This window comes from Sciurus carolinensis, chromosome 6 (genome assembly GCF_902686445.1).
Source record: "Sciurus carolinensis chromosome 6, mSciCar1.2, whole genome shotgun sequence".
NCBI lineage: Eukaryota > Metazoa > Chordata > Mammalia > Rodentia > Sciuridae > Sciurus > Sciurus carolinensis.
The window spans coordinates 120,143,159-120,167,771 of record NC_062218.1 but is presented as its reverse complement, the minus strand read 5'-3'; the positions used below and the strand labels follow the sequence as shown (position 1 = coordinate 120,167,771).

General features: G+C 41.4%; 1 protein-coding gene across 3 annotated transcripts in view; it reads left to right on the top strand.

Annotated features, from left to right (window-relative positions):
• Window positions 1-24,613, top strand: part of Tnfaip8 (TNF alpha induced protein 8) — a 112,369-nt gene that overhangs the window by 55,692 nt on the left and 32,064 nt on the right. Inside the window, exon 1 of one of the 3 annotated variants that reach the window (XM_047554702.1) lies at window positions 18,085-18,298. The exons of the other annotated variants lie outside the window; for them this stretch is intronic. Within the exon in view, the coding sequence (XP_047410658.1) occupies window positions 18,226-18,298 (73 nt within the window). The 5' untranslated portion in view covers window positions 18,085-18,225. Of the gene's footprint in view, window positions 1-18,084; window positions 18,299-24,613 lie in introns of those variants that run through there. 3 annotated transcript variants of the gene reach the window in all.

Below are 24,613 nucleotides of genomic sequence, written 5' to 3'. Positions count from 1 at the left end.
TCACTGATTGTGTTAATACTGTCATAACTCAACCATTTCTCCTCTGAACCATCTTGCATTGTCTCACACGTGAACTTTTGGGAGACACCTCACATTCACACCATAACACTGTGCTTTGAACTAAAGCCTTTTTTCCCCTCTTCCATCTCCGTTATGTTTTATGACTGTTGTCCTCTGGACACAGGCCAAATCCTCTAATATCATACTCTGATGAAGGTCAGACAAGTGCTAAGAATAGAAGAGAATGACTTTGAGCTGTCACCTGCATTGTCTCCTCTTGTTTAATCATCCTTTGCCCTGTATCCAGTAGATGAAGTGACATGAGGAATTTGCATTTTGTGGGAACATGTTCTGAACTTTCTTGCATTGCTTAGACCCTTTCTCTTAAAGTTGAGCTCCTGTTATAATGTGAGATTTACATAATCATTGTATCTTGCATTTGTATTTGTTTATTTAGCCTCCCCCTCCCTTTTTTTTTTTTCCAACCAAGGTGATTTCATGTGTTCATTCACGTTGTCTATAAATGAACTCTGAAATCCCACCAACTTGAACCATTAAGTTGAGCATTGATTTGCATCCTTTGAAATCAGTTCTTTCAGTAAAGTTGTTTTGGCTACCAGTGGAGCCTGAGGATGCAGACTTCTGTGGTCTTTTGGTTTGTTTGTTTTTAGGAGAGTGGTGCTGGGGGCGTGCGGAGCTCTCTGAGCTGGACTTGGTAAGAAGGAAAGAATGAGCACTTGCTGAGGAAAGAAATGCTGTGATCCAAACTCAGGGCCAATAAGACAGTGAAGCACAGCAGAAATCCAGATATTTGTGTGGAGGCTGCTGTGAGCAATAGACCATAAGAAAGTCTGACAGGAAACATTTCTGCAATACCAGCTTCCCATCTAAGCAGGAGCATCGCAAGTATTTTTTGCGTGTGGGAGATGGAGAATGAAAGGGCTTAGTTCAAGGTGCCACCAAAGACAGTCGAATGAAAATCCTAGGTAATTTCCCAGCTTTTAGAAGGTCATCCTGTTGGGATTCAGTGATTCAGCTGTAGGACCACGGAGAAAGTGCTGAAATATAATTAGCTGTGTGCAGTGTGTTTAAAGCAGTACCGAGTGGACTTTGAATGTTTTCTAAGGCTAAAATCGGGCCTGACTGGAACAAAGCAGTGCTTCTTACTATTGCCCCTTCTCCTGCTAACTACTTAATGATGTTTCTGTCCTTTGTCACATGTGCCCTTGAGGTCCTCACCACACCTCAGCTCCTGGGAGAAACCCCAGGACAGATCTGACGTCACTCCTGGTGTCTTACTCCAGATTGGAAAATGGCACTTTCACACATACATACCTTCCTGGCACCTCCTCCCACCTACAAGTCTTGCCTTTTCTGTCCCATCAGGGCAGCCACCTGACTATGACAAGGATATTCCCACATCAAGAAGCCCCTTAGGTGGTGGGCAGCACCGGACTGTGCACAGGAGAAAGACTAGGGACCCAGGTCCTCTGCTCAGGCTCCCCACCTCACCTGTGCCTTTGAGGTTTCTCAGCCTCCATCCCCTCCCCTGGCCTTCAGACTGCTGTCTGCTACCACTGGTATCAGGTCAGGCTTGGTCCTACTTAAGAGGCAGCCTTCCAGGCTTAGAAAGCAAACTGGAAGAAATGGGACTGAGAGGGTTTATTGACTTACTGTCCAGGTGTTGGGAATGTGGTGAAGCCAGCAGCAAGATTAGAAGCTTTCAGGCACTCTCCTCTGTGGCTACCCCACATAGTACCTCCGTTCTGGCCCCTACTGTGCAAGAAAGAGAAACCCCAGTTTAGATTGGTCATACACAAGAGAATTTATAATTAGCTAACTAGGATGAGGTTTGTTTTAGCAATTCAGTGATGTCAGGAACTCATGTCCTTTCCAGTCTACCCTCTGTGGTTGCACTTCATCCGAACTGGGTTTTCTCACAGTGATAAGACTCTGCAGCAAATTCTAGACTTTACATCCACAACACACCATCCTGGAGGAGACAGAGAACTGGCTTCTGATGGCTGTCAGAGTAGTGAGCAACCTTTTCCAAAGCCCGTTGCAAATTTCTGACATCTCAGTGGCTAGTTTTTTGGCTACAGCATCTGCTGTGGTGATTGTCTTGGGCTCAGATTGCCTAAACCAGTTACTCTACAGCAGAGGGGCATGGGATTGCTACAGTGGAGTTAAAATGGTCGGGCTGCTACTCAGAGAGGGAGTGAGGGAGGTGACATTGAGTCTGCTACACAGGTGTCCTCTTGTGTTTTTTTCACTGAGTTGCTTCTTATTTGGTGACTGGCTATGGTATGGTATGCTTTAGTTGAATAGGACCCTGCATATGGGATTACTAACTCCTGATGACAAATGTCAGATGCTATCAGGGTGAGCAAGGACACAGATTTCATGAAACCGTAGTTCATGAAGGGAAATTTTTCAAAGATCAGTAAAGCATCTCCAAGGTACCATAGATCTGGTCAGGTAGGCATCAAACAATTAGAATAGGAAGTAGAGAAAATTACTGTTAACTTTTCAACCTCTGGTAATTATATGTCACCGTAGAACACTGAAGTCCAATATAAGTTTTCTTTAAAAACTGTAAAAGGCAGCTGTATATTCCTGTGGCCTTACATCTTAAAGATAAGACCCTAATCACTGTATTTGACTAATTGTTTTATCTATTTAAATTTCAATAACTGGGCTCTGCATCATGTAAAGCTTTGAAACTGTGCATGAAGAAATAAAGCAAGGCAATCCGTCCTGAGAGTTTCGTTTAATTTATTCTAGATGGGTCCTGCAGGACAGTGGCTGTCTGAGGCAGGGGCAACATTTGGAGGGAAAGAAGGGCAGAGTGATACAAGAAAACACTCTTGTGGTGAGTCAGTTGGAGCAAGAGAGGGGTCAGTGTTTTTTTTATATAACATCTATGGCTGCTGTCTAGAATTCCAAACTTCAGAACTTTGTTCACAGCTAGCCAATATTCCCTGCCACATCCTTGAGGGAAACCAATGCACAGAGAGAAACCAGTGCACGGAGGGCCAAACCCTAAGAGGGACTAGGGTGAGCTAGGCCATCCATGTGGGTCCTAGAAATCAAATGCAGGAGTACTGGACTGGACTTAGGGAACCAAGGGTATTAAAGGCTTGCTGAACTCCCTGGAGGCTGGATGCAGGAGGAGTGCCGAGTTCCTGAGACCACAGTCGAGGTCTTAGAGATTTATTTCTAGTTCCTGTTAAGACACTTGTATGATGAGTCTTTGGAAATGTTGCATCAACTTGCTGGGCCTATTTTCCCATTTGTGACCAAGTTTGAGGAATGAGAAATTGAATCAGATAACCTTGAAACCATCCCTTGAGCATTAGCTCTCTGATTCCTAGGTTCTGTACAAGGTGTGGTTGGAAGTATCACAAGGAACTAAGGGTCTGGGGAGGGATGGGACTTATGTCCCCCATGTCAGGACATACAGCAGATGACAACACCATTTCTGCATTGTGTGCTAGATGTCTCAAATAGCTACCAAGTGACTCAGCTGGCGGTGTGCCAGGCATGAATCGCTCCAAATTGAATGTTGTTCATTGGAGATCACAGATATTGCCTTTATGGCCACAGTTCACTGAATGGAAGGATTATATCCTTGGCCAACCCAGAATAGGGTTTTGGCTGCCAGTCTTGTGTTCTTGGACATGCAGATAGATGTCAGGAGTAGAGCTGGAGCTTTGTACCTGAGGTCAAAGCAGGTGGTGACTCACAGCAGGTACTTCTGTTAAAAAGTGGTTGCAAAGCCACAGTTGCATTTCATCCATAGATTGGTGAGCCTGACTGATGTTTTGCACTGCTGTTTTGTCGAGTCTTATTACAGTGCTGTTGCACACTGTCTTAGCTTACTGTTTGTTAGTAATTCTGTTGCTCAGTGACTCGCCTGTGCTCCACTCTAAAATGCTCACTGCTGGAGCTCCACCTCTGTAGGAGAGAGGGTGTTTGTTTTAATGTTAGTTTGTGTAAACCAGTGGTCCCAAATCAAATGCCTGAAGGAACCAAGCAAGTACTACGAAGGTATACATAGTGCTCTGTGTGAAATGGAAGTTTTGTAGTAGAAGGCAAACTTAGAACAGATCTTCTTTAGAGGTGTTGAAGTTCAGATGAAAAAATAAAACTTACCTGGCTGTAGAAAAGTCCATCTTGAATTGAATTAGCCCTAAGGCTACCAGTTAGTGATTCTTGGGCTATAAGCCAAGTGACTTCAGCTGTCTCGGCTGTGTTTGCTCAGTGTCAGAGATACCAGATTTTGTGAGTCTTTTATGATTTCATTTTTATAATTGACTTCAACTTCCACCTTGGATTAGAAAACTGGGTGTCTTTGGAAAAGAGAGCCACGATCATTTTCACCCACAAATTGGAAATAACCTCAAAAGAAATCATTCTCGTGAAAGTCGTTTTTAGCCTTTGGAGGCTGAATCAGTTTAGAGAAGCAGAGATGGAAATCTCAATCAAAATAGTTCTGAGTATTTTACATCATTTAAAAAATTTGCATCACAAAAAAATAAGGAACTCCAAGCGTTTGAAACCTCACACTCCTGCTCTATAAACCATCTGTTGGTGTAGTCCTTCCTCTGTTTTTGCATGGGGTTAGGCAGCAATGGGGTGAGTGATCAGGCAGAGCTGGGAGTGGGACATGCTCATCACATTCATTCTCTTCCCAACCCTCCTCACACTCTTAATTTCTGCATCTCTGCTTCCCACTCACTGTGCCCTGCAGTCATCATGCCTGCTTGGAAAGAATAAAGAAACCAGTGAATTCATTTACTCTGAGGTGTTAGTCATTCACAGGCCTTTCTTCCAAGTATACTTGTATTTTAAAAAGAACCTGGTGGTGAAACAGAAAACAGGACAAAGAAAAGAGGGTGGTACCCAAAGTACCAGCTCTCTAATGGAAGTATTTCTTGAATGCTAAGATTGGAATTTGGGGGTTCAGGAACCTCCCCCGGTGCCTCAGAGATGACACTTTGTATTGTCCTCTTTGGGTCAGATCCACTGGACCAGCACCTGTGATGGGGAACCTGGAGGGGTTTTTGAGTATTCTTTTTTATTTACATTATTCAAACTCCTATCAGAGTCCATGCAAATTCTTGCAAGTGTGTTTTTGTAAGAGATGGTGGCACCCAGCTTCCCTGTGGAAATTTTAATATTTCTTTCTTAAAGCCACTCAAACTTGTGCTAAAATTGTGTTCTTCTGATAGTGCTTTCTCTGCAGGGTACTGTCTTCTGGGAAACTTCCTTAATGAATGGTCACCAGTGCTTTCCCTACTTTCTCAGTGCAGGTTTATTCCTCAACCCCTTGCAATTTGGCTTCTACCTCTAATTGTGTTACTAAATTCTCTTTCTCAGAGGATCCCCAGTGGCCACCTGATTATCCTAGCCATTGATTTTTTTCTTCAGCCTTCCTTTCCCACTAGATATTTCTTCACCTGTGGATCTTTTTGCATGCTTTCTTCCTTCTTTTCTCCTCTTTCTTTGCTGGTATTACTTTTTTCAATGAGCCTTTCTTGATGAGTCACTGCTTCAGGTCTGATTTAGGTTCTTCTCCTGTGAACCATCCCAAAACCTCATGCTTTTCTGCTATTGTATTTATCATACTGGATTCTAGTTAGTAAATGGTTAGTGTCCTTCCCCAAACCTTCCTGCCCCTGCCCCCTAACTCAGTCTGCTTCAAGAACAGATAACAAGACTGTTGTATCTGTGTCTTGTACATGTCTTGCCTGTATGTGGTATGACCTCAACAGATACTTGCAGAATGGAGAAATGTGTAAATGAAATAACATCTGAATGGTGACACCTACACCTTGCTCTAGAGCAGACAGTCTCTGGTTTCCTCCAGAACTCTTAATTCTCCCTTGGTCCCTTGCATATCCAATAACAAACTGTAGAGGGCATGTTAGATGCTGTCAATAAAGTGGTACCTCACCCTGATGAAGATGGTTGTGAATAAATCCTGGCCATTCACATGCAGCTACTTCATCACCAGGCAGTAACTCTGCATTGCTTTTGTTGACCACCTTCTGATGTGAGCTATGGAGTGGATAAGTTGAAGGGTTCACACCACCAACAGAATGGGAAACACTTTGTTCAGGAAACCAGGCAAATGGCTGTAATAAATTGATCATTATTATGGAGGAAGGACTTGAATATTTGACAACTGAAGAGAAACAGACTAAAAGAACTGATACAGTATTATGTATACATATGTAGATGGTACTGAAACTTCTGGGCTATTTAGGGAATTTTCAAGGTAATTTTAACCATATGTAACTTCACTTTACGGATGTTAGAACCCAGTCTCATTCCACTCCCCTCTGAAAGCATGACTGTAGTACATTAAGGGAGTTACATGAGTCAGTAGGCTGTGTACTGGGATAGGCTTTCTAGTGCTTTTATAAAGAATGTGAAATCCTAATCACTTGCATATTCTTGTCTCTTGAAATTGGGCAGAAATTGTTGACTGGGTGTAAATATAATGAAAAATAACTATCAGGCAGGTTTAGTGAGCAAAAGTAGGTTCATATCTATATTATAGAACAGTGTGGTTAAAAATTATAATCTTCATTTAAGAAACTATGTTCTATAGCCTTTAATAAATGAAGACTAAATATTTTATGTAATTTGTTCTAGAAATACTTTTAGTTAAGACTGAGCTGTACAGGAGCCCCCCACTGCTGGAGAGAGCTCTGTTATATGGGAAATTGGTCTGAGACAAGAGGCTCAAGTTCATCCACACCAGTTGCCCTGCTTAGACCTCACTCAGACTCAGTGTGTGAAATGGAATTCCTCGTGTCCCTCATGGCCACACCTATTCCTCCTCTGGGTTACCAATACTCAGCTACTTTTTAAAAACTTAATGTCTGGTTTCCTCTTTCCCCAGGGTCAGCCAGACTCCTAGCCTCCAAATTAACTTTGCCCTTGACCTTTCTTACTGCCCAAAACCCCTCTTCTGGTGATGTGGCAGATTTCCGTTTAGTGTGGTAATTGGTGTTCTGCTCAGAGAGACACCATAGTATAGAGAAAAAATAGCAAGGAATGAGGTCAGAAGACTCACATTCTAGTTTCAGCTTACACTCAGCCCCAGCTAAGTGGCTGTGGGCCAGCCACTTAATATCTCTGAGGTTCTGTACCCTCATCAAAAGCAAATGTTGTCAGTAATACCCAAGATTCCTTCCTTACAGGCTTGTCATGAGGATCAGTGACAAAGTATGCCAAAGTACTTCAAGGACTAGAAAGCACCACCATGCTGAGATGTGTAAGAGAAAAGATATGTTCTAGAATGTGTCTAGCATAACACTAGCATGTAGTAGGTACTTGATAAATTATACTTACTATTGCCGATGGTAACATAGCTTAATCTGAGCACATAAGTTATTTGGTTCTAAACTGGGTTGTTAATTCAGAATTTGGGGCTATGGCCACGTGAGATGCTTTTTTATTTCCTCTGATCCAAATAACAAGATATTTGGGACAAATGAAGTGCTACCTTTTTTAAAAATAACCTTTCAAAATTTTACTTGACACATAATATTTGTACAAATTTATGGGGTACAGTGTGATAATTTGATACATGTATATAATGTGTGATGATCAAATCAGGGTAGTTTGCATTTCTAGCTCCTTAAACATTTCTTTGTGTTGGGAAGCTTTGAACTCCTCTCTTCTAGTTCTTCATAAACATATAGTAAATTGTGAACTACGGTTACCCAACGGTTTTATAGAAAATTAGAACTTATTCCATCTAATTGTACTTCAGTGCCCTTTATCCAACTTTCCTCTATTACTTCCCTCTCTCCTTCTTAGCCTCTGGTGGAAGGTCCACTTCCACTAGGAAAAATGAGGTCCACTTTTTAAAGGTGCTATCTTTTTATAATTGCTGACTGATTTCATCCACTGAGAAAAGAGATGGCAAAATTAATTACGTGTTGTGCAATGATCCCAAATTGACTTTAGAAAGCATAGCATCTAGTGAATGGAAGCAGTCTCTGAAAATGAGCTCATTCCTTGGAGGCTTGCTTAATAGAATGTTTATTGCCTGAAAGAAATTCATGCCTTGAGTAAAGAGGTGTCTGGAATTCCCATCTGGGATTTATTAGTATATATATATTCAGGTGGCCAGTGCCGGATGTTAGTTCTTAACTTAAAGGAAACAAAGTTTTCAATCTGAGGATGGAGAAGTTGCTGCTCTTTTAAAGTGGGCAGCTGCTGCCAGTATCTTGCTGGCCCTGGAAATTCCATTAACTGAAATGGGATTTTGTCCAATCCATCTTATTAATGGTCTCTGTGGTAATTGTGGTGGGTTGGATAGGTGGCTAGTAAGGTTGCCTTTATAAAGATAAGTACAATCCATTTGTTGAAGTCTAGAGTCCCGTGGACATCTACTGGGGAGGCTTGCATTTGCTCAGCCCTCTGTTTATGAGGATGTTAAAGGAAATGTGTCCGTTCTGTGCATGTTGTAAAACAGAAGGTTTGCAGCTGTCAGAATTATTTTCTTCTTGGCTCCTTTTCTGAAAGAATTTTTGGAAACTTGTTAGATTTGTGGATGGTTACAGAGTGTCAGCCTCAGTTCCCCAATGCAATGCATGTGTTCTTTTCTTTCTTTTTGAAGATAGCAGATATGTATATACCTAGTTCCCCATATTGTACTTTTGGGGCATGGGGAAATTCAGTTTATTCTTATATGTTGTCATAACAGTATTATAAAATGATGAAATTATCATTTTTGTTAGTTGTATAGAGCCTTCGAAGTGTCCAGTATGTGTTGTGCTTTCTAAAAAGGAGAAAAAGTAAACACACGTTAAGGTATGATCTTATGTTTTAAATAGCCAAGGTTATAGATCTGCTTCAGAAGACAACAGGATGGTCAGCTTTAAGTATAATAGATGTTTACTGTAGGTGTTTAAGTTCACTGTGGGCTTCAGCAGATTTCGTAGAGGAGTTGGGACCTGAAGAGGGCTCTGGAAGGGTGTAACAGCGGAAAAATTAGACTGGCAGCAGTTGCTCCCTTGGTGTGGCTGCACAGGGTATCATGATTCATCCTAAGGTTGCTTTTAAGTCATTTCCAGTTAATGAAAGCAAGTATCAAAAGTTTCTGAATGATTACTTACTCTTTAGACCATCCATATCTATGAGTGTGTGGCGCACATTCACAAACGCGTCTCTGGTGATGCCTTTCATGCTCACTTGCATTGCATTGGCTTCTTTGGGCGTGAGAGACTGGTGTGCCAGCTGGCATCCTGGGAGTAGTACTTTACCCACAGCCTGCCTTAACTGTGTACCTTCATGGGTATAGGGACTGAAGCAGCCTGTAGTTGTTACAGGTAAGGAATTAGTGCATTCTAGCTTCAGCATTTGAATTTTCTAGAAAATTTTTTCTCCATTCAGCATTTGAATTTTCAACCTATGGTCTTGTTATGAGAAAACTGCCTAAAAATCTTAGATAATGCCAACTAGAAATGCTGGCCCGATTGATTGATATAGGAATGGAGGGGAAAACACCCATTCAGTAAATATTTTGGTTGTGGGACTTAGATTAGAAATACAAGTAATGCTAATTATAAGGTTTCTTGGCACTATTGCCTAAATGGGAATAAATTTAATAATATATATAAAGAAAATCAAGACACTGTGTTGGAGGTGGACGTGAAGGGCTATCTGTGCCTTCAGGGATAAGACTGTCCCTAGGTACAGTGACCCTAAGGAACCTCCCAGGAGACAGATACTAATGGCATTAGGAAATGTGTAGGCTGGAGCAGAGGTTCCCAAGTGATCATGGCTCATGGGACCCTTAGTGTCTCTGTAATTTTTTTTAATGTCATTTCTAGGACAAAAGAAATACCTAATAGTTAACATTTATTGAGTGCTAAGGTCTAAACAACTTAATAACTTTGTAGTTCTGTGAAATAATAATTGAAAGGTAAAAAGGTTTTTACTTTTTTTATTTACTAATGCACGTGTACATTCATTGGGCACTGCATGTATCAGGGTCCATTCAGGAGACAAACCACACAGTAATTTGAACAGAAAAGTTTAAAATAAAGAAATATTAACTAGGAAACCACTATGGTAGTTCTTCAAAAAATTAAAAATAGAATGACCACATGCTCTCACAATTTCACTTTTAGATAGAGCCCCCAAATAATTGAAAAGTGTCTTGAAGAGGTATTTGTGTATCAACATTGATAGCAGCGTTTTTCAAAAGAGCCAACAGGTAGAGGCAACCCAAGTGTCCATCTGTGGAAGAGTAGATCAGCTAAATGAGATGTACAGGTGAAAAGAAATACCATTCAGCCTTTAAAAGGGAGGAAATTCCGACATATACTACAACATGGATGATCCTTGAGGACATTATGCTAAGCGAAATGAGCCAGTCACAAAAGAGAGATACTTTATAATTCTGCTTAGATGAGCTACCTAATGTAGTCACATTCTTAAAGACAAAACAGCCCAGTAAATAGTTTTGCAAGATGAAAAATTTGTGGAGATGGATATTGGCGATGATTGTACAAAAATGTGAATATACTTACTGCTATTGAACTATACACTTAAAAATGGTTAAGTTGATAAATTTTGTTATGTGTATTTTACCACAATTAATAGTACTATTGCAAAAGAAATCTGAGCTATAATTGGGGTTGGCTAATAAAGAGAACTGTAAAGAATAGAGAAGTAGCAGGTATCAGGAGCAGCCACCACACTGGATGTGGTATGAACACTCAGGCACAAGCTTCCTTTCACTTTAGATCTTATAGGAGGGGGATGGTTGACCTTGGCTCTCTGGGTGGCAGAGAAGTCACTGTGGTGCTGTGCTGGCAGAACTTGCTGGAATAAGGTGCTGAGGAAAGCTGTTACCAGAAGGTTCCTCACTGGAAGCATTCTGCTGCAAATCACCTGAGAGAGATGCCAGGCAAGCCATTGGAAGCTGTGTGGTGCTGACCATGGCGCACTGCCGGATCCAGCTGCTGAAGAAGGTATCACACTCAGGAACTGGGTGCTGGAGAAGCCATCCATGCTTACAGGCGCTTGCAGAAAGAAAGCACCAGAACCAGGAAGGAAACTTCTTTCTGTAAAATCTCTGAAGTACCCCCCACCGATGAAACAGAATTGTACCAACTGGCAAACAAAAAAGATATAAAGGTCCCTTCTTAATTTTTTTCACAGTAGGTAATGAGGTTGAATGTAGAATGTGAAATAATAAATTTATCACTAGCCACTTCACAATTTCTCAGACCTTCAGATCTGATTGGATCCTTCTACCCTCATTTCCTGTTCCACATCACTTTTTACATAATACTTGCTTTTTATCACAGCAGCCTACCTTTGGAAAGAAATGATGTCATCGCAAGGAAAATAGCACAGGCTATGTTAAACTGTGAACTAGCTTGAATGAGTAGCTTATGCAGTGTCTGGGATGTTGAATATTGCTCTTTTTCCCTCAAATATTTAAATCATACCGTGTTTGCTGTGGTGCTCTGAGGTACACTGGCATACGATTTGGGGATCCCAGAGTTAAAATCAGGAGTCTTTTCTCACAACTCTTGACCACACCATTGTAACTTAAAGATTCTAAGGTGCCAATTTGGTTAAGAGTACTGAGGAGTCATGTAAAGTAAAAATTGTGTGAGTTTAATATTGTTTTTGAAAACCTTAGGAGGCTACCATATTAAAGACTGACATTCCATGTCCCAGTAAGTGTAAGACTTACTGTGTTTGTGCTTCCTATAGTACTGGAACAGGTTGTTGTTTCTTTGGGACCAGATGATAATATGGTTGGCTTGTCTTTATAGGCATTTTGCTATGAAAAAATACCTAGTTCAAAATAGCTAGAAAAGAGGATTTCGAAAGTTATTTAAAAATTTTTTTTATTTGTTCTTTATAGTTACACATGGCAGTAGAATGTATTTTGACATACTTTACATACATAGAGTATAACTTCCCCTTCTTGTGGTTGTACATGATGGGGAGTTACACTGGTTGTGTATTCATATGTAAACATTATTTGACTGTTTTTTAATGAAGAAATGATGAATATTTGAGATTATGGATGATGTAAATAACCCAGATTGATCAATCCACAGTGTATAAATGTATCAAAGCATCACACTGTATTCCCCAAAGTTATACAATTACTATGTCAGTTTCTTAAACACAATGTTCACCATCACTATGTGAACCACTCACAGTAGGAGGGCATGTGTAGATGAAGAGACTAGAGCCAAAAGGGAAACAGCAAATTCCCAGCTCCGTGTCATGCTTACTTTGCTGCATAAAATTGGAATGGTGGAATGGTGGCTGACTTTCCATTTCATTGTTATTTCTGTCTTGGGCTGACTGTACATAGCTGAAATGGAGAAAATTAAATGGCATGCGATGGGACTTTGCTGAATTCATATGCAAAAAAAAGTATCTTTTGAAATAGATTTCAGATTGAGAAAGTGATTTTTTTTAAAAAACTTTCTTCTGTTTCTACTAGGAAATTTATGGACAATATAAGTAGTCAAGCACAGTGTTCCGATTAGCAGTGTCTCAGAACTTGCATTCATTTGGTGAGGTCTACAATTTTGTGAATCTTAACTAGTACATATTTCTATAGATCTTCTTTTAAGGACAGGCTGAATAAACCTAAGTTTTGTAACCAGGCCTATTCAAGTGGAAAAATTTCTGATCCGTGCCTTTCAGTACTACCTGCAAAAAAATAGCCTCCCCTTCCCAAGAACCCTGTTTGGGTAAGTTCTGCTTCAGTGCACATTTCACCACCTGCTGAGTTTGTCTGCTGAGTGTCAGCCTTGGCCACCCACACCTGGCAAGCCTCTTGTAGCCCTGTAGCTTCCCTGCCTGCCTTTTCTGTCTCTCAAACTGTGACTACTTGGCATACTGTTAACTTCTAGATTCTGCCCGTGTCAGACACTCAATGTAAAAATCAAATTATGACAACCAGAAGAAGGTTAGACTTCCAAACAGATCATGGACTAAGAGGCTGTGATCCAAATTCCACATATGGAGCACCATCTTTGTTTTCTTTGTGGATTTCAATTTTCAAAATTTTGTTCAGAAACCTGGAGAAAGCTCTTCGCTGCTCATATTCCATCAAGTAGGACTCATTACTCAACCTTCCTCGGCATTGTGTTCTAACCCTTTAGAGTGAGCACACTGAGGAGGAAGAGATTATCACTGGCCATCTCAAGCAGAGCTGCTTGCTTCCGAAAGCTTCACAATAATCCATAGCAGATGTGTGGCTGACACGGGAAGGTTGCATAACTGTCTCGCATTGCATGCAGCTACATCAGCCAGCCCTTGTGAGGGGGTCCCCACTAGGTTGTTGAAAAAGAAAATCCAGTTAAAACCTGTTTATCTCATCACAAAATTATTTCCTTACTCTAAGGGGTAAAGACAGCAGTTAGAGTGAAAATAACTCAACAATTACTGCCCTTAGACTTGAAGTTCAGTTCACTGTAAAGAGGAACTTTCTAACAGAAATGAAATAGGGCCTTCTCTTGCAGGAGGGTGTCTCTGCTAACGTAGGTATCAAGGAGATTCCAGAAGAGTTCATGTTGATGTTGATGTGTCTAGGAGGTTGTTTCACCAGACAAGTAGAGATTAGAGATGACCATTAAGGTTGCTCTCTGGCTGTGATTGATCATTGAACATTTTTTGTGAAGGAAAGAATGTGTTGGCTGGATGGGACTGTTGTGCCTCTCTGTTGAATTCTTTCTGTGTCCCCTCTTGTGCCATCCCCACATTGACCCTATGAACCTGGACTTGGTAAAGAATTTCAACTCTTTTATTTTCATTTTCTACCATTTGCCACACCTATCTGGAGGATCTGGAGGATCTGGAGGATCAGCACTTAGGGCCTGCGAATAGACACTCTTAAACACCCTAAAACACGTTGGTCTTATTCACAAAAATAGGTGGACGAGGGGTGAGGGGCACTTGGTAGTTTTTAGTGCCCATCAAGTGCTTGATTCATTTCATCTTGATAGTGACCCTTTTAGGTAAGCTGCCATCATCACACTTTACAAAACTGCTAACAGATTCTCAGAGAGGGTTAACCAATTGCCCATTTTTAAAGGACTAATGAGAGAAGAATTAGTAGGAGAAAACCCTTCTCATGCAAATGAGGCACCATCTGGGCTGGCTTTGCTTGTGGTAATGTCAGTCCTGGGCTCCTGGTCTTCCAGATTTTCTGTTTCCAGTCTCCCCACTCCTGTTTCTGGTAACTTTGTATCCAAGAAAGCTTAGTTAGGTTCCTGACTGAATTTTTAATTAAAAAAAAATATAGTCTCATGTTACTAAATAAATAGAAGTGGCTGAATTTATAGCTTATTTAAAGCATTAAATATCAGGAATGGAATGACCTTAGCTTGAGGCTGTGATCTAAGCATTTTAACAGAGCAGTTTGAGCAGTGTGTGCTAGAACCTGTCCAACCTTAAATTCTTTGGTAAGCTCACAGTATAGCAAGCTTTGAGGCATTCCTCTGCAAAATAAAGGTTATGAATCTTAGGTGAATACTTGAGTAGAGAAAACCATTTGAATATACAAGACAGGAGGCCTAGCCTGCTTTCATTGTGACCTAAGAACATAATTACTTAGTTTGGTGACCTTGAGCAAATATCCCTTTCTTTAATCACATATCTTTAAAATGGGTATGATGACCCAAGGGAGCTAATTTAGGAGACTAAGTCAAACTTAAAAAAAAAAAAAGTGAGGCATTATTGCTAAGTATTTTAAAAGAAGGACCACGGGTCATAAATTCTTCAGATGAGATTTTCAGACCTGATTCATTTGTGTGTGTGTGTGTGTGTGTGTGTGTGTGTGTGTACTAATCTGCTAAAGGTTCTTTAATGAGGAATATTTCTTAGAAGAGAAATAAAAGCAAACAATGAAATCCTAGGAAACAAATGTATCCCAGGTGAATTGCTATCTCCCTGTGTGTGCTCACTCGGATGGCAGCACCCCTCCCATTCCCTCACATTCAGAGCATACTGATTGCCTAGAACTTTCTGGAAATGCCATGGGAGTCTGAGGAAACAGTTTCCCCATAACTGAAAACTCCCAGAATCTGGTCACCAGTAGCTTTCCCCCTGCCCATTTCCACACTCTTCCTCAGTTCTCTTCCTTGATTCTGATAGTCTTGCCCCATCTTACCCCAACTGCCCAGCCTTACCCCCGTTCTCAGCAGCACATAAACTAAGGCCTCTTGGAGCACAGAGTCTGACTCCCAAGAAAGTACATAGTGACCTCTGTCATTTGAACACCCTCTTCTCCATTTCTAGTAGATAAAATGTTTTTAAGGCAAAATTGTACCCGGAAGCTCCAGGAAGATAGGGCCCATGTAAATATTTGATAATGAATGAATGAATGGATACACCATCAGAATCTTAGCCAGGATTTTAATCCTTTTATATTGACAGAGAAGATGAAAGATCCATAATTGGACTTGTGTAGGGATTCACCATAATATTTAAATGCACTTTGTTACTAAATGAGAAGTGTTGCTAACTTAGTTGCTGTTTTGTATCAGGTTGTGTATAATATATTGTCAATGGAACTTCCAGATTGCTAAGCTAAGGATGTTGGAGTATTTCTTAAATGTACAAGAGTAAACAGGTCACACCTATAGGAGGTAATAAATCATTATGGCGCACTGGAGCATTAGTCACTGGGGCTAAAAAGTACCTAACCCTCTTTTGAATAAAACCCTGGCAAAATCAAGAGTACTTAGTATATATTTGGAAGAAGCAGAAGACCAGGGGATCTCTAGAGTGTCTGCTGTCCTTTGTCACCATTTTGCAAGGTACAGGCATGGAGCAGTGAATTACCCAGGGCAGATGGCTTTGAGGTCATATAGGTGACTGAGAAATGTCCTTATCACATACAGTCATTTAAAAGCTAAGCATTCATCACTCTTGAGCTAGATCAGGACATTTTTCCCCAAGGTGACTGCTGCACTGCATTTAAATACAAAAGAAGTTTCTCGAGGATCTTGGTGAATGTTCAGGGATCAGCAGAGCTGTTAACATAACTAAATTGAATTACAAGGCTGCCTTGGCAAGCCGGAACTGTTGGTTCAGCAGTTGTTCTCCTTGGCTAACCTGAGCTGGGCAGAAGGCCTTTACCTGAACCCATGTAAAAACAAGCAGGACATTAAGGGCATGTGCTTTAACACACCTAATGTGGTTAAAGGGCATTTACCTAATATGTCTTATGGAAGCACTTTCTAAAAGGTGAGTGAAAGTAATTCTGCTTGGGGCAGACTGGGCCTGGTGTGCGAGTTGTCTGGCTTTGCATAATCATCACCTTGAAAATGTGTTGCTTGGCTTTACCCCGATTATAGAAACTCTCTCATTTGTGTAGAACATAACCCTGGTGAGTGTCTTCAGAAGCCCTGGTGGACATCTGTGGACATCTGGAGTGTAGTGGGAAAAAGACAGATGGTGTAGGAGGAGAAAGGGAACTGAATGATTCCTTGGGAAGGACAGAAAAGGCCACTTGTGATTGCTGAGGGAGCATTTCTTTGCTTTGGCATGGTCCTCATCTCAGGTTGTTTCTCTCAAAAGTCTAGGTTACTGAGTACAAGGTACACATCTCAGCAACTCCTGATGCAGAATGTGTGGCACAAGGGACCATGAGGTACTCACTTTCAGAAGGGTGCAAGGGGTAAGGTCAGTTTCTGGGAGTCTCCAAAACTGATATTGTCCCCTCTCCAACTGGCTATTATGTCTTCCTCTCTTCATCTTGCCCTTTCAGTGAGATTGTGATAAAATTCTGCTAGGGTCTTAGGTATGTTAAAATTACTCAGCAGTAGGAAGTAACTTAACACCTAGGCCTTTTATTAATATTTATCATAGGCTCCCTGCTTATGAATAACACACTCTGTTTGAATCCAATACTGAAATAAACCCCAAGATTATCTTTTATAAAAACTTACTTTTAGTAACAATATGTAGTACTTATGGTTTTCAAATCACTTTTTACTTCCATTACCTTATGTAATACTAGACATAAATACTATTTTTATACTCACTTTATAAGAGGAAATGAAGGCTTAGAGAGGTTAAATAATTTGCTTAAGGTCATACAAATAATAAATGGCAGAATTAATTTAAATTCAGACTCCTTAAATCCAGGTCTTTTATATATTCTTTTCATTAAGTTTACCACAGTGCCTCTATTTTCCCCCATATAAAATGGAAAATGAAGTAAAGGAAAGCAGCTGGAAAGTAAATTAATTAAAGAATATAACTTTTCTCGCAGTTTCCAGATGGATCTTTCAGATATGTTATTTGAAGACCTTTGTTGCCTAAGATTGGTGATAAAACAAGTGCCGTGTAAACTACCTCAGTAAGACAGGTATATGGATGGCAGCTCATGTCCCCACTTCTCAGAAGGGAAAAGCAAGGCTCTGTAGAACTAAGATGACTTCCTCTGCCAACTTTAGGCGCCTGTGGGCCTGACCTGGGGTCAGAACGGAGCAAAAGCAGTTAGTGGCCCATTTGGGCTGGGGTTTGAATAAGAACCTCCTTGCCCAGGGGGATCTACTGGATGAGAGAACCGTGAGGCCACCTCCACTTTATTCCAGAGTCCCTGCTCTAGGATTTGTGAATTCACGCCTTGTGCAGATGGTCCTTCTGACCACATGGACGGTATCTATTATTTTCCTGCAAAAATAATGTACAGAACTCAGCAGCTTTACAATTCATAAATTTGAACGTGTAAAACCCCACGACGAGGAAAGTCGGGTGGGTGTCGAAAGACGGAGACCTAGGATAGTGTAGATTTGCTTACCGTGTATGCATTTGTTATTTATGTAAAACTGCAGTTCTCGGTGAGATGAGACTTTTTTTCTTTATCACACATTTATTTTATACTCCCAGCTTCTTTCGGTGGGTTTACCCTGGACACCCCTAACCCTGCCTCTGCCCGGGCCTCCGCCCCACCTGTGGTGAGCCAGCCGCGCCAGGTCGCCTCCGCCCGCGGCCCACCGGCAGGCGCGCGCCGCTCGGGGGCGGACTCCTGCCGCCCAGCTGAGACGCTATTCGTCACTGTTGCAGAACTTTCCCCCTGAAAATCCCTGCAGCAGAACCAGCCCTCCCGCCCCGGGGAGGTTTGGATTTTAGTGGTTTTCGTTCCTTTTATGTTCGTTGTGTGCGGATATTTCTGCTGAGCGAACTCGCGGCTCCACGGAGTACATGTCAGCGGTGATCGTGCCTGCAGCCGGTTACCCTGACACTATGCACTCCGAAACTGAAGAATCTAAGGAAGGTATGATTTTGATTTCTCTTGGGGGCGGGCTAAGTTCTGCGGAGGAATGTGGAGGAAGACAGTAGTCAGCGCTAATGGGAGTTTTTACGTGAGCGATGGGTACTTTGTCTACTTTCTCAGTCCGGTGGGAGGAGAACATGCAGAGCCGGGTACCCATCTCTGACTCCCTTCTCACTCACCGACAGAGTGGGGAGGGAGGTGAACAACAATCAGACCTAGCTCAGCCTGCCCGCTAAGTGGAGACTTCTCTAGAAATGAAACCCCACTATGATTTCAAGAATGCAAAATGTGCTTGGGAAAGGGTTGCTTGCCTGCATCAGGACAGCCTAAAGCCAAATCTCTGGGACAAGCCTAGGAGTGGAGGGCCCAGGGTCCCTTGAAAAGAGGTTTCAGAAATTGGAAACGATGTGCATTTCCGGCTAAAAGGGGAAGCTGAGTGAGGGGAAGAAGTGAAAGATCTTTATTTGGGGAATAGGTTGGTGTATTTAAAAAAAAAAAATTTTTTTTTTAACTTGGCTTTTCGGCATTGAGTTCATTTTGTTGGGGGCTGAAAGATATGAGGGGGACCTTGTGCAGCTTGAAACTGAGGAGAGTTTGTTTCTAACTTTGAAAAAAGCAAGTTTCATTTACTCCTAACAGAGAACGGGTGACAGAGCTGGAAAAACTCCAACCAAAACACAATTATGCACTGGTGTTAGTTTGGGGAGTTTATTTGTGTGTGAGTGTTTGTATGCTTTGTTTCTGAAACTTTGTATATACAAAAGTCTCCTTGTAAGTGGGGGTGGTTAGGGAAAATTAGAAAGTAAGAGGGGAGAGTGTTCAAGATTGTGAAATTCCTTTTTCTTTTTCAAGTAGCCTCTTGGGAAACTGGTAAATTTGAAGTCAATCACAGCAGCTCTGGCAGCCTGAGGAGCAGGAAAAAGCTCCATTTGGTAGACATCAGTTAGGGAGAGCCCTTGAAACTTGTCCTCTTCTGTCTTTTCCTGATTTCTTTCCCAAAGTAAAGCTCTCTGTGGGCTGACATTTATCTTATTTTGCTCTGAGAGGGAAAAGGTCAATAAAAAATAAAAAGCAGAGTTGTTTATTAGAAATATGGGGCTGGCCTAAATGAAAAATGACAGCCAGGAGCATTGTTTTTGAACTTGATGTGGAACTTGGGGGATTAATGTTTCCTTGCAATGGCCTCATTCTAATAGAGCCATGTAGTGATGGATGCTTTTCTTTTTTATGTCTTGTTATTATAACAGCAGTTTATTTTAATTCAAAAGTCATCAAAGGCAAATAGGAGTTGGACTGAAAAATCCATTGATGAATTTTTGTATGAGTCACATAGCTTTTAAATTGGCATTTCCCCCCAGGCCTGTTTTCCCTCTCTTTTGGGAAAGGAGTGAGGAGAAAGTAAAAAACCAGTATCCTGAAGAATGTATTGTACATTCCTCTAGCAATATCCATGCCTCCTCTCAGAGTTCTCTGGTGATGTTTGGAAGTAGCCTGCAAACTGGGGTGTTAGTGGGCCCTCTTGTACTTGCTTCACACCTGCCTTCTACTTGCATTCCTGCACATTGTGTAAATCTGCTGCAAATGATCACCCAGAATGTTTCTTTCAAAATAATCTGAGGTGCTAGAATTATAAATTGATGGCAGTTAGGATAAGGTTTTTGAATAAGTCTTGGGGAAATTGGTCAAATTCTTTGTTAACCAGATAGAATCATTGTAGCTTCTGCCAGGAAATAAAAGATGGGTATCTGTGTGGTTTGCATGTAGTGTCCTGGGCAGTTCCTGTAAGACTGATTATTGACTGTGATCCAGAACCTTCTCTCTGGCTACCACCACTCAGATGTCTACCAAAGCTAAATAACTCAGTTATCTTCTCTGTTCTTACTAATCCTAATTCCCCCTGTAGGTGCTTGGTTTTTTTTTGTTGTTGTTGTTTGTTTGTTTGTTTGTTTGTTTTTTGTTTTTGTTTTTTTGTTTTTAACCAGCTGCTGGCAGACTTATGTATCCCACTCGGTGTGAGATCACCCCTAGTTCTTCACAATGTCTGTATTGCAAGAAAATTGCTGTTGGATGCTTCATGCCTGATTTGTTGTAATGGGAGATACTTTTAAGTCATTATTTTGAGCTTCAGTAAGAGACTAGTATACTTTCTTGGGAGTGAAATCTGACAAAAAATTCGAGTCAGATTCAGAAGTCCTTGGAGGCCAGCATATTTACATATGTGCATGAATGTAGAAACAAATGACTGGGGATATTGTTAAGCCATCATGACTTAGAATGTATTTGACTCCATGCCAGGGGTGCTGAACCTTTGGCCTCAGCCTATAACTACCTTCTAAAAAATGGTTTAATTTTGAGTACTTATAAATGAATAGATGATTGTGCCTAAGTATTAAACTGAGAAAAAGAATGGAGGCCTTGCTTTATTAAAAGCTGAATGAGTTTTAAGATATCTAGACCTAAAATGAATAGGAAAGCAAGGGAAATGAAGGAAGAAACCCACTTTATTAAAAAAGAAAGTGCTGTTTAAAAGAGGATGTCAAGTTTCCAGTGGATGGGGACTTCTTGAGGAGGGAGCTGATGGCTACTTATTTGGCAAGTCGTTGCTTCCTGTTGAGTACATTGTTATTATGAAGTAGTAAAAGTGAATGGCAACTGAATTTTCTGAGGATCAAGGAATCCAAGATTCCTTTGCCCCAGTTATCAGTTTTGGTGCCAGAAATTGAGAAAGCCATTTATAAGAGGGGTCACTTTGTAAGGACTTGGAAAAGAATACTGGCTGAGTGGTAAGCGAGCTGAGGTCCCTCCTCCATTGCTCAAATTCCCACTTGCCACCACCTCACCAGTTCTCACATGCCTCACCAGTCTTGCTATTTCACAATGAAAACAGTAGCTATCTGACAACTCCTTCAACTTCCTGCTCCCAGACCCATAGACTCACCTCACCCACACCTACCCTCTCAGTAGACTGCAGAGGAGGTGTTGCTCCTGCTGCAGAATGTCACTCCTTCATCTTGGGCTGCTGCACCAGTCAGCCCCAGGTCTTTCCTGACTCCTTCCCTTCTGCACTAGATGAGCTCAGGCTCCTCTTCCTAGGACATTGGCACTTGTTTGGTCTTTCTGACCAAAATATCCTTATCTTCACTCAACCCCCTTTTCTTGGCCAGCTCCTTGGAGAGACTTTTTCTGAACCTCAGCCAAAACCAGGGTCCTCTGTTGCCTTCTCTCAGAGCACCTATTCCTTTCCTTGCTGGCACTGACCAGACTGGTTAGCATTCCTTCTCTTCTAGTCCACAAGCTCTTGAAGACCATGTCTGTTTTATCCCCCCTATATTCCCAGGACATACACAGCAAGAGGTGCTTATTAAATATTATAGAATGAATGAATGACCTCTATTGAAAGTTAATTTTCAGTATCACAGGGTACAGTGGCATAAGCCTGCAGTCCCAGCTACTTGGGAGCTGAGGTAGGAGAATCACAAGTTTGAGGTTAGCTTACCAAGACGCCCTCTCGAAAAGGATGGAGGGGTGTTAGGGATGTAGCACTGTGGTAGGGTAGAGTACCCCTGGGGGAAAACAGTTAATTCTTAGCACTTTTTCCAATTTTAGGCTTGACTTATTTTTCCTTTAAAATTAACTTAAAAAAAAAGAATGATTTTTCATGGTTCCACTTTTCTTACTTTTTGCTATCCTTCATCCTTCCGAAGTCTGTCTTTTTCTACTCCACTCTAGAAAAATCACATTTGCCAAAATCGCCAGGATTTCCCAGGTGCTAAAGTTACCAGTTACCCTGCATTCATATTTGTTTGTCCTAATGACTTTCAAAATTCTTTAACTGCATTTGACACCAGGAGATAAGCATCCCTGCAATCTTACAGTCCTTCCTTGATTCCTATGACAGTACCCTTTCCTGGTTTTCCTTTCTTCCTTTATTTTTCTAGCTTTTGCATTCTAATCCCCTAGCCCTCCAGCCTGGACTGTTCTAAGATCCACCTGTGCAACCAGGTTCCTGGTGGACACTGTGTTTGAATGTCATGCTGGCACCTTAAATTCAGTAGGCCTAAACTGAGCCCATCCTCTTTTGCTTTCCGCAAATATGACCTTCCTTCTGTATTTTAACTGAATATCATTGCCCTCTTTTTTGGTTTTCAAACTACAGACCTGGAAGTTGTCCTTAACTTTGCTTTCTTTAACTTCTGCTTCCAACTGGTCACCAAGATCTGGTGCTTTATCTTCTTTATTATCTGTTGAAAGCATCTCCTTCCCTTTATCTCCCTTGTCCCTGTCCCTGACGTGATTCCAACCCCCAGTATTTGTACCCCCAATTATTGCAATAATCACTTCTGTCATCAGGGTTCTTTCTTAGTTTCAAGAAATGATCTGAGAGCTGGGGTTGTAGCTCAGTGGTAGAGCACTTCCTATAGTGTATGAGGCACTGGGTTTGATCCTCAGCACCACACAAAAATAAATGAATAAAATAAAGGTCTATCAACTTCTAAAATATGTATATAAAAGAAATGAACTGATTCTTGCTATTTTAATCAGAAAAAAAATTTGGAAAGATTTTAGGAAGTTTACACATCTGCTGTGTTAGTCAACTTTCCATATCTATAACAAAATGCTTGAGATAATTAACTTCTAAGAGAACAGGTTTATTTTGGCTCACAAATTTTAGAGGTTTCATTCCATGGTCCATTGGCCGTGTTGCTTTGTGCCTGTGGTGAGGGCAGCACATCATGGTGAGAACATGTGGTGAAGCAAAACCTCTAACTTCATGACCAGGAATAGGCCATGAAGCCACACCCCCACTAACTGAAAACCTCCCACTTGGCTGAACATCTCAAAGATGCCACCATTTCCCAATTGCACCACTGAGGGGACCACCCCTTGAACACCTAGACGTTATGAGGACATTTAAGATCCAAAACATAGCATCCACTGCAAGGTTGGAAAACTAGCCTCTGAAAATGCAGCAAGACATACAGGGACATTCCCAAGAAACATCTGGTTAGGACATCACCACTGCTTTCACTGCCTCTGTCTTTTTCAGTTCTGCCATTCCTCGGACTCGATGGGACCCAGTGTTCAGTCATCCTCAGCGTTGAAAATCTGAGATAGTAGTCATCTGATTGATCAAGGCTGGGCTGAGTGCCTGCCCCTTGCTGCTGTGGGAGAGGGGACTTCTAGTTCTAGCTTTGGTGGTGGGATTTAGATGGTCTGACTCCCACAGCCACTTGCAAAACCAGGTCTTCTGCACAATAGGAAGAGAGTTCTTATGTGGATCTCCAAATAGCAACAGTCTACCAAACTACACGATTGGCCCAAACATCTACCACACCCCCCACTAGTGTTGCCCTGTTTATACACTTCCTCATTCCTCCAACAGATGCTGTTTCCGTCGGTTGACTCACTCTCTGGCTCTTCCTCCAGAGGTGAATATCTCCAACCAGACCCAGTTCTGGGTAGATGCTCTTCCAGGGTTTTTCCCTAACACCCTGTTCTTTCCTCCAGTGACTATTCATTTTCATTTACCTTCACTTCACTAGGAGCTTTTTGACAGCAAGGTTTGTGCCCCCATCCTCCCCTAGCATTCCCAGTGCTAGACCAAAGCCCTCACATATAGGAAGTCCTGATAAAGTTTAATTAAAGTAATTAATTTTAAATGAGCATTTCTGATAGGGTGAAACCTTTTAGAACATTGCTGAAAAGTGGTCTAGCTTCTTTGTGGAAATAGGAATTGGGCCTTCCAAACCTAGATGACAAACCTATTTTGGGTTTCTTAAATTTTCCACTAACATACTCTTAATAGCAGAGGCAAAACAAGCATGTGTCTTTGATCACTGGGGTCAGAGCCCTAAATAGCTTGCCAGCATCTCAGATTTCCTTGAAGACTGAAGAAATAATACTGAAACTAAAATATATTGAGCTGTTTCACATACTAGACATGGTGCTGTGTATCTTTATATGTATCTTGTTTAATATGTGTATAAATGATACAGTTGATAGCTAAGAAAACTGAGTGTCAGAGAAGTTAAAAATTGTACCTAAAACCACAAAGCTAGGAAAGGCAGAATCGGGTTTTAAACTGAGGCAGACTAACAGTAATCTTTCTTTCAACCTTTACATAGTACTTTCAATAATGCCCCGAAGCTGCCCTTTCCATCCTCAAATAAGCTTGGCATTCAGGAAGATGCTTGGTGTCCTATGTCTGCATGTACCCCAGAGAAGCAAGGAGTGAACAGACCACTGTCTTGGAGGAGAAAGAGCAGAGCCCAGGTGCTGATGTTCTCTGCTGCTTCTAGGCAGCCAGGAAGACAG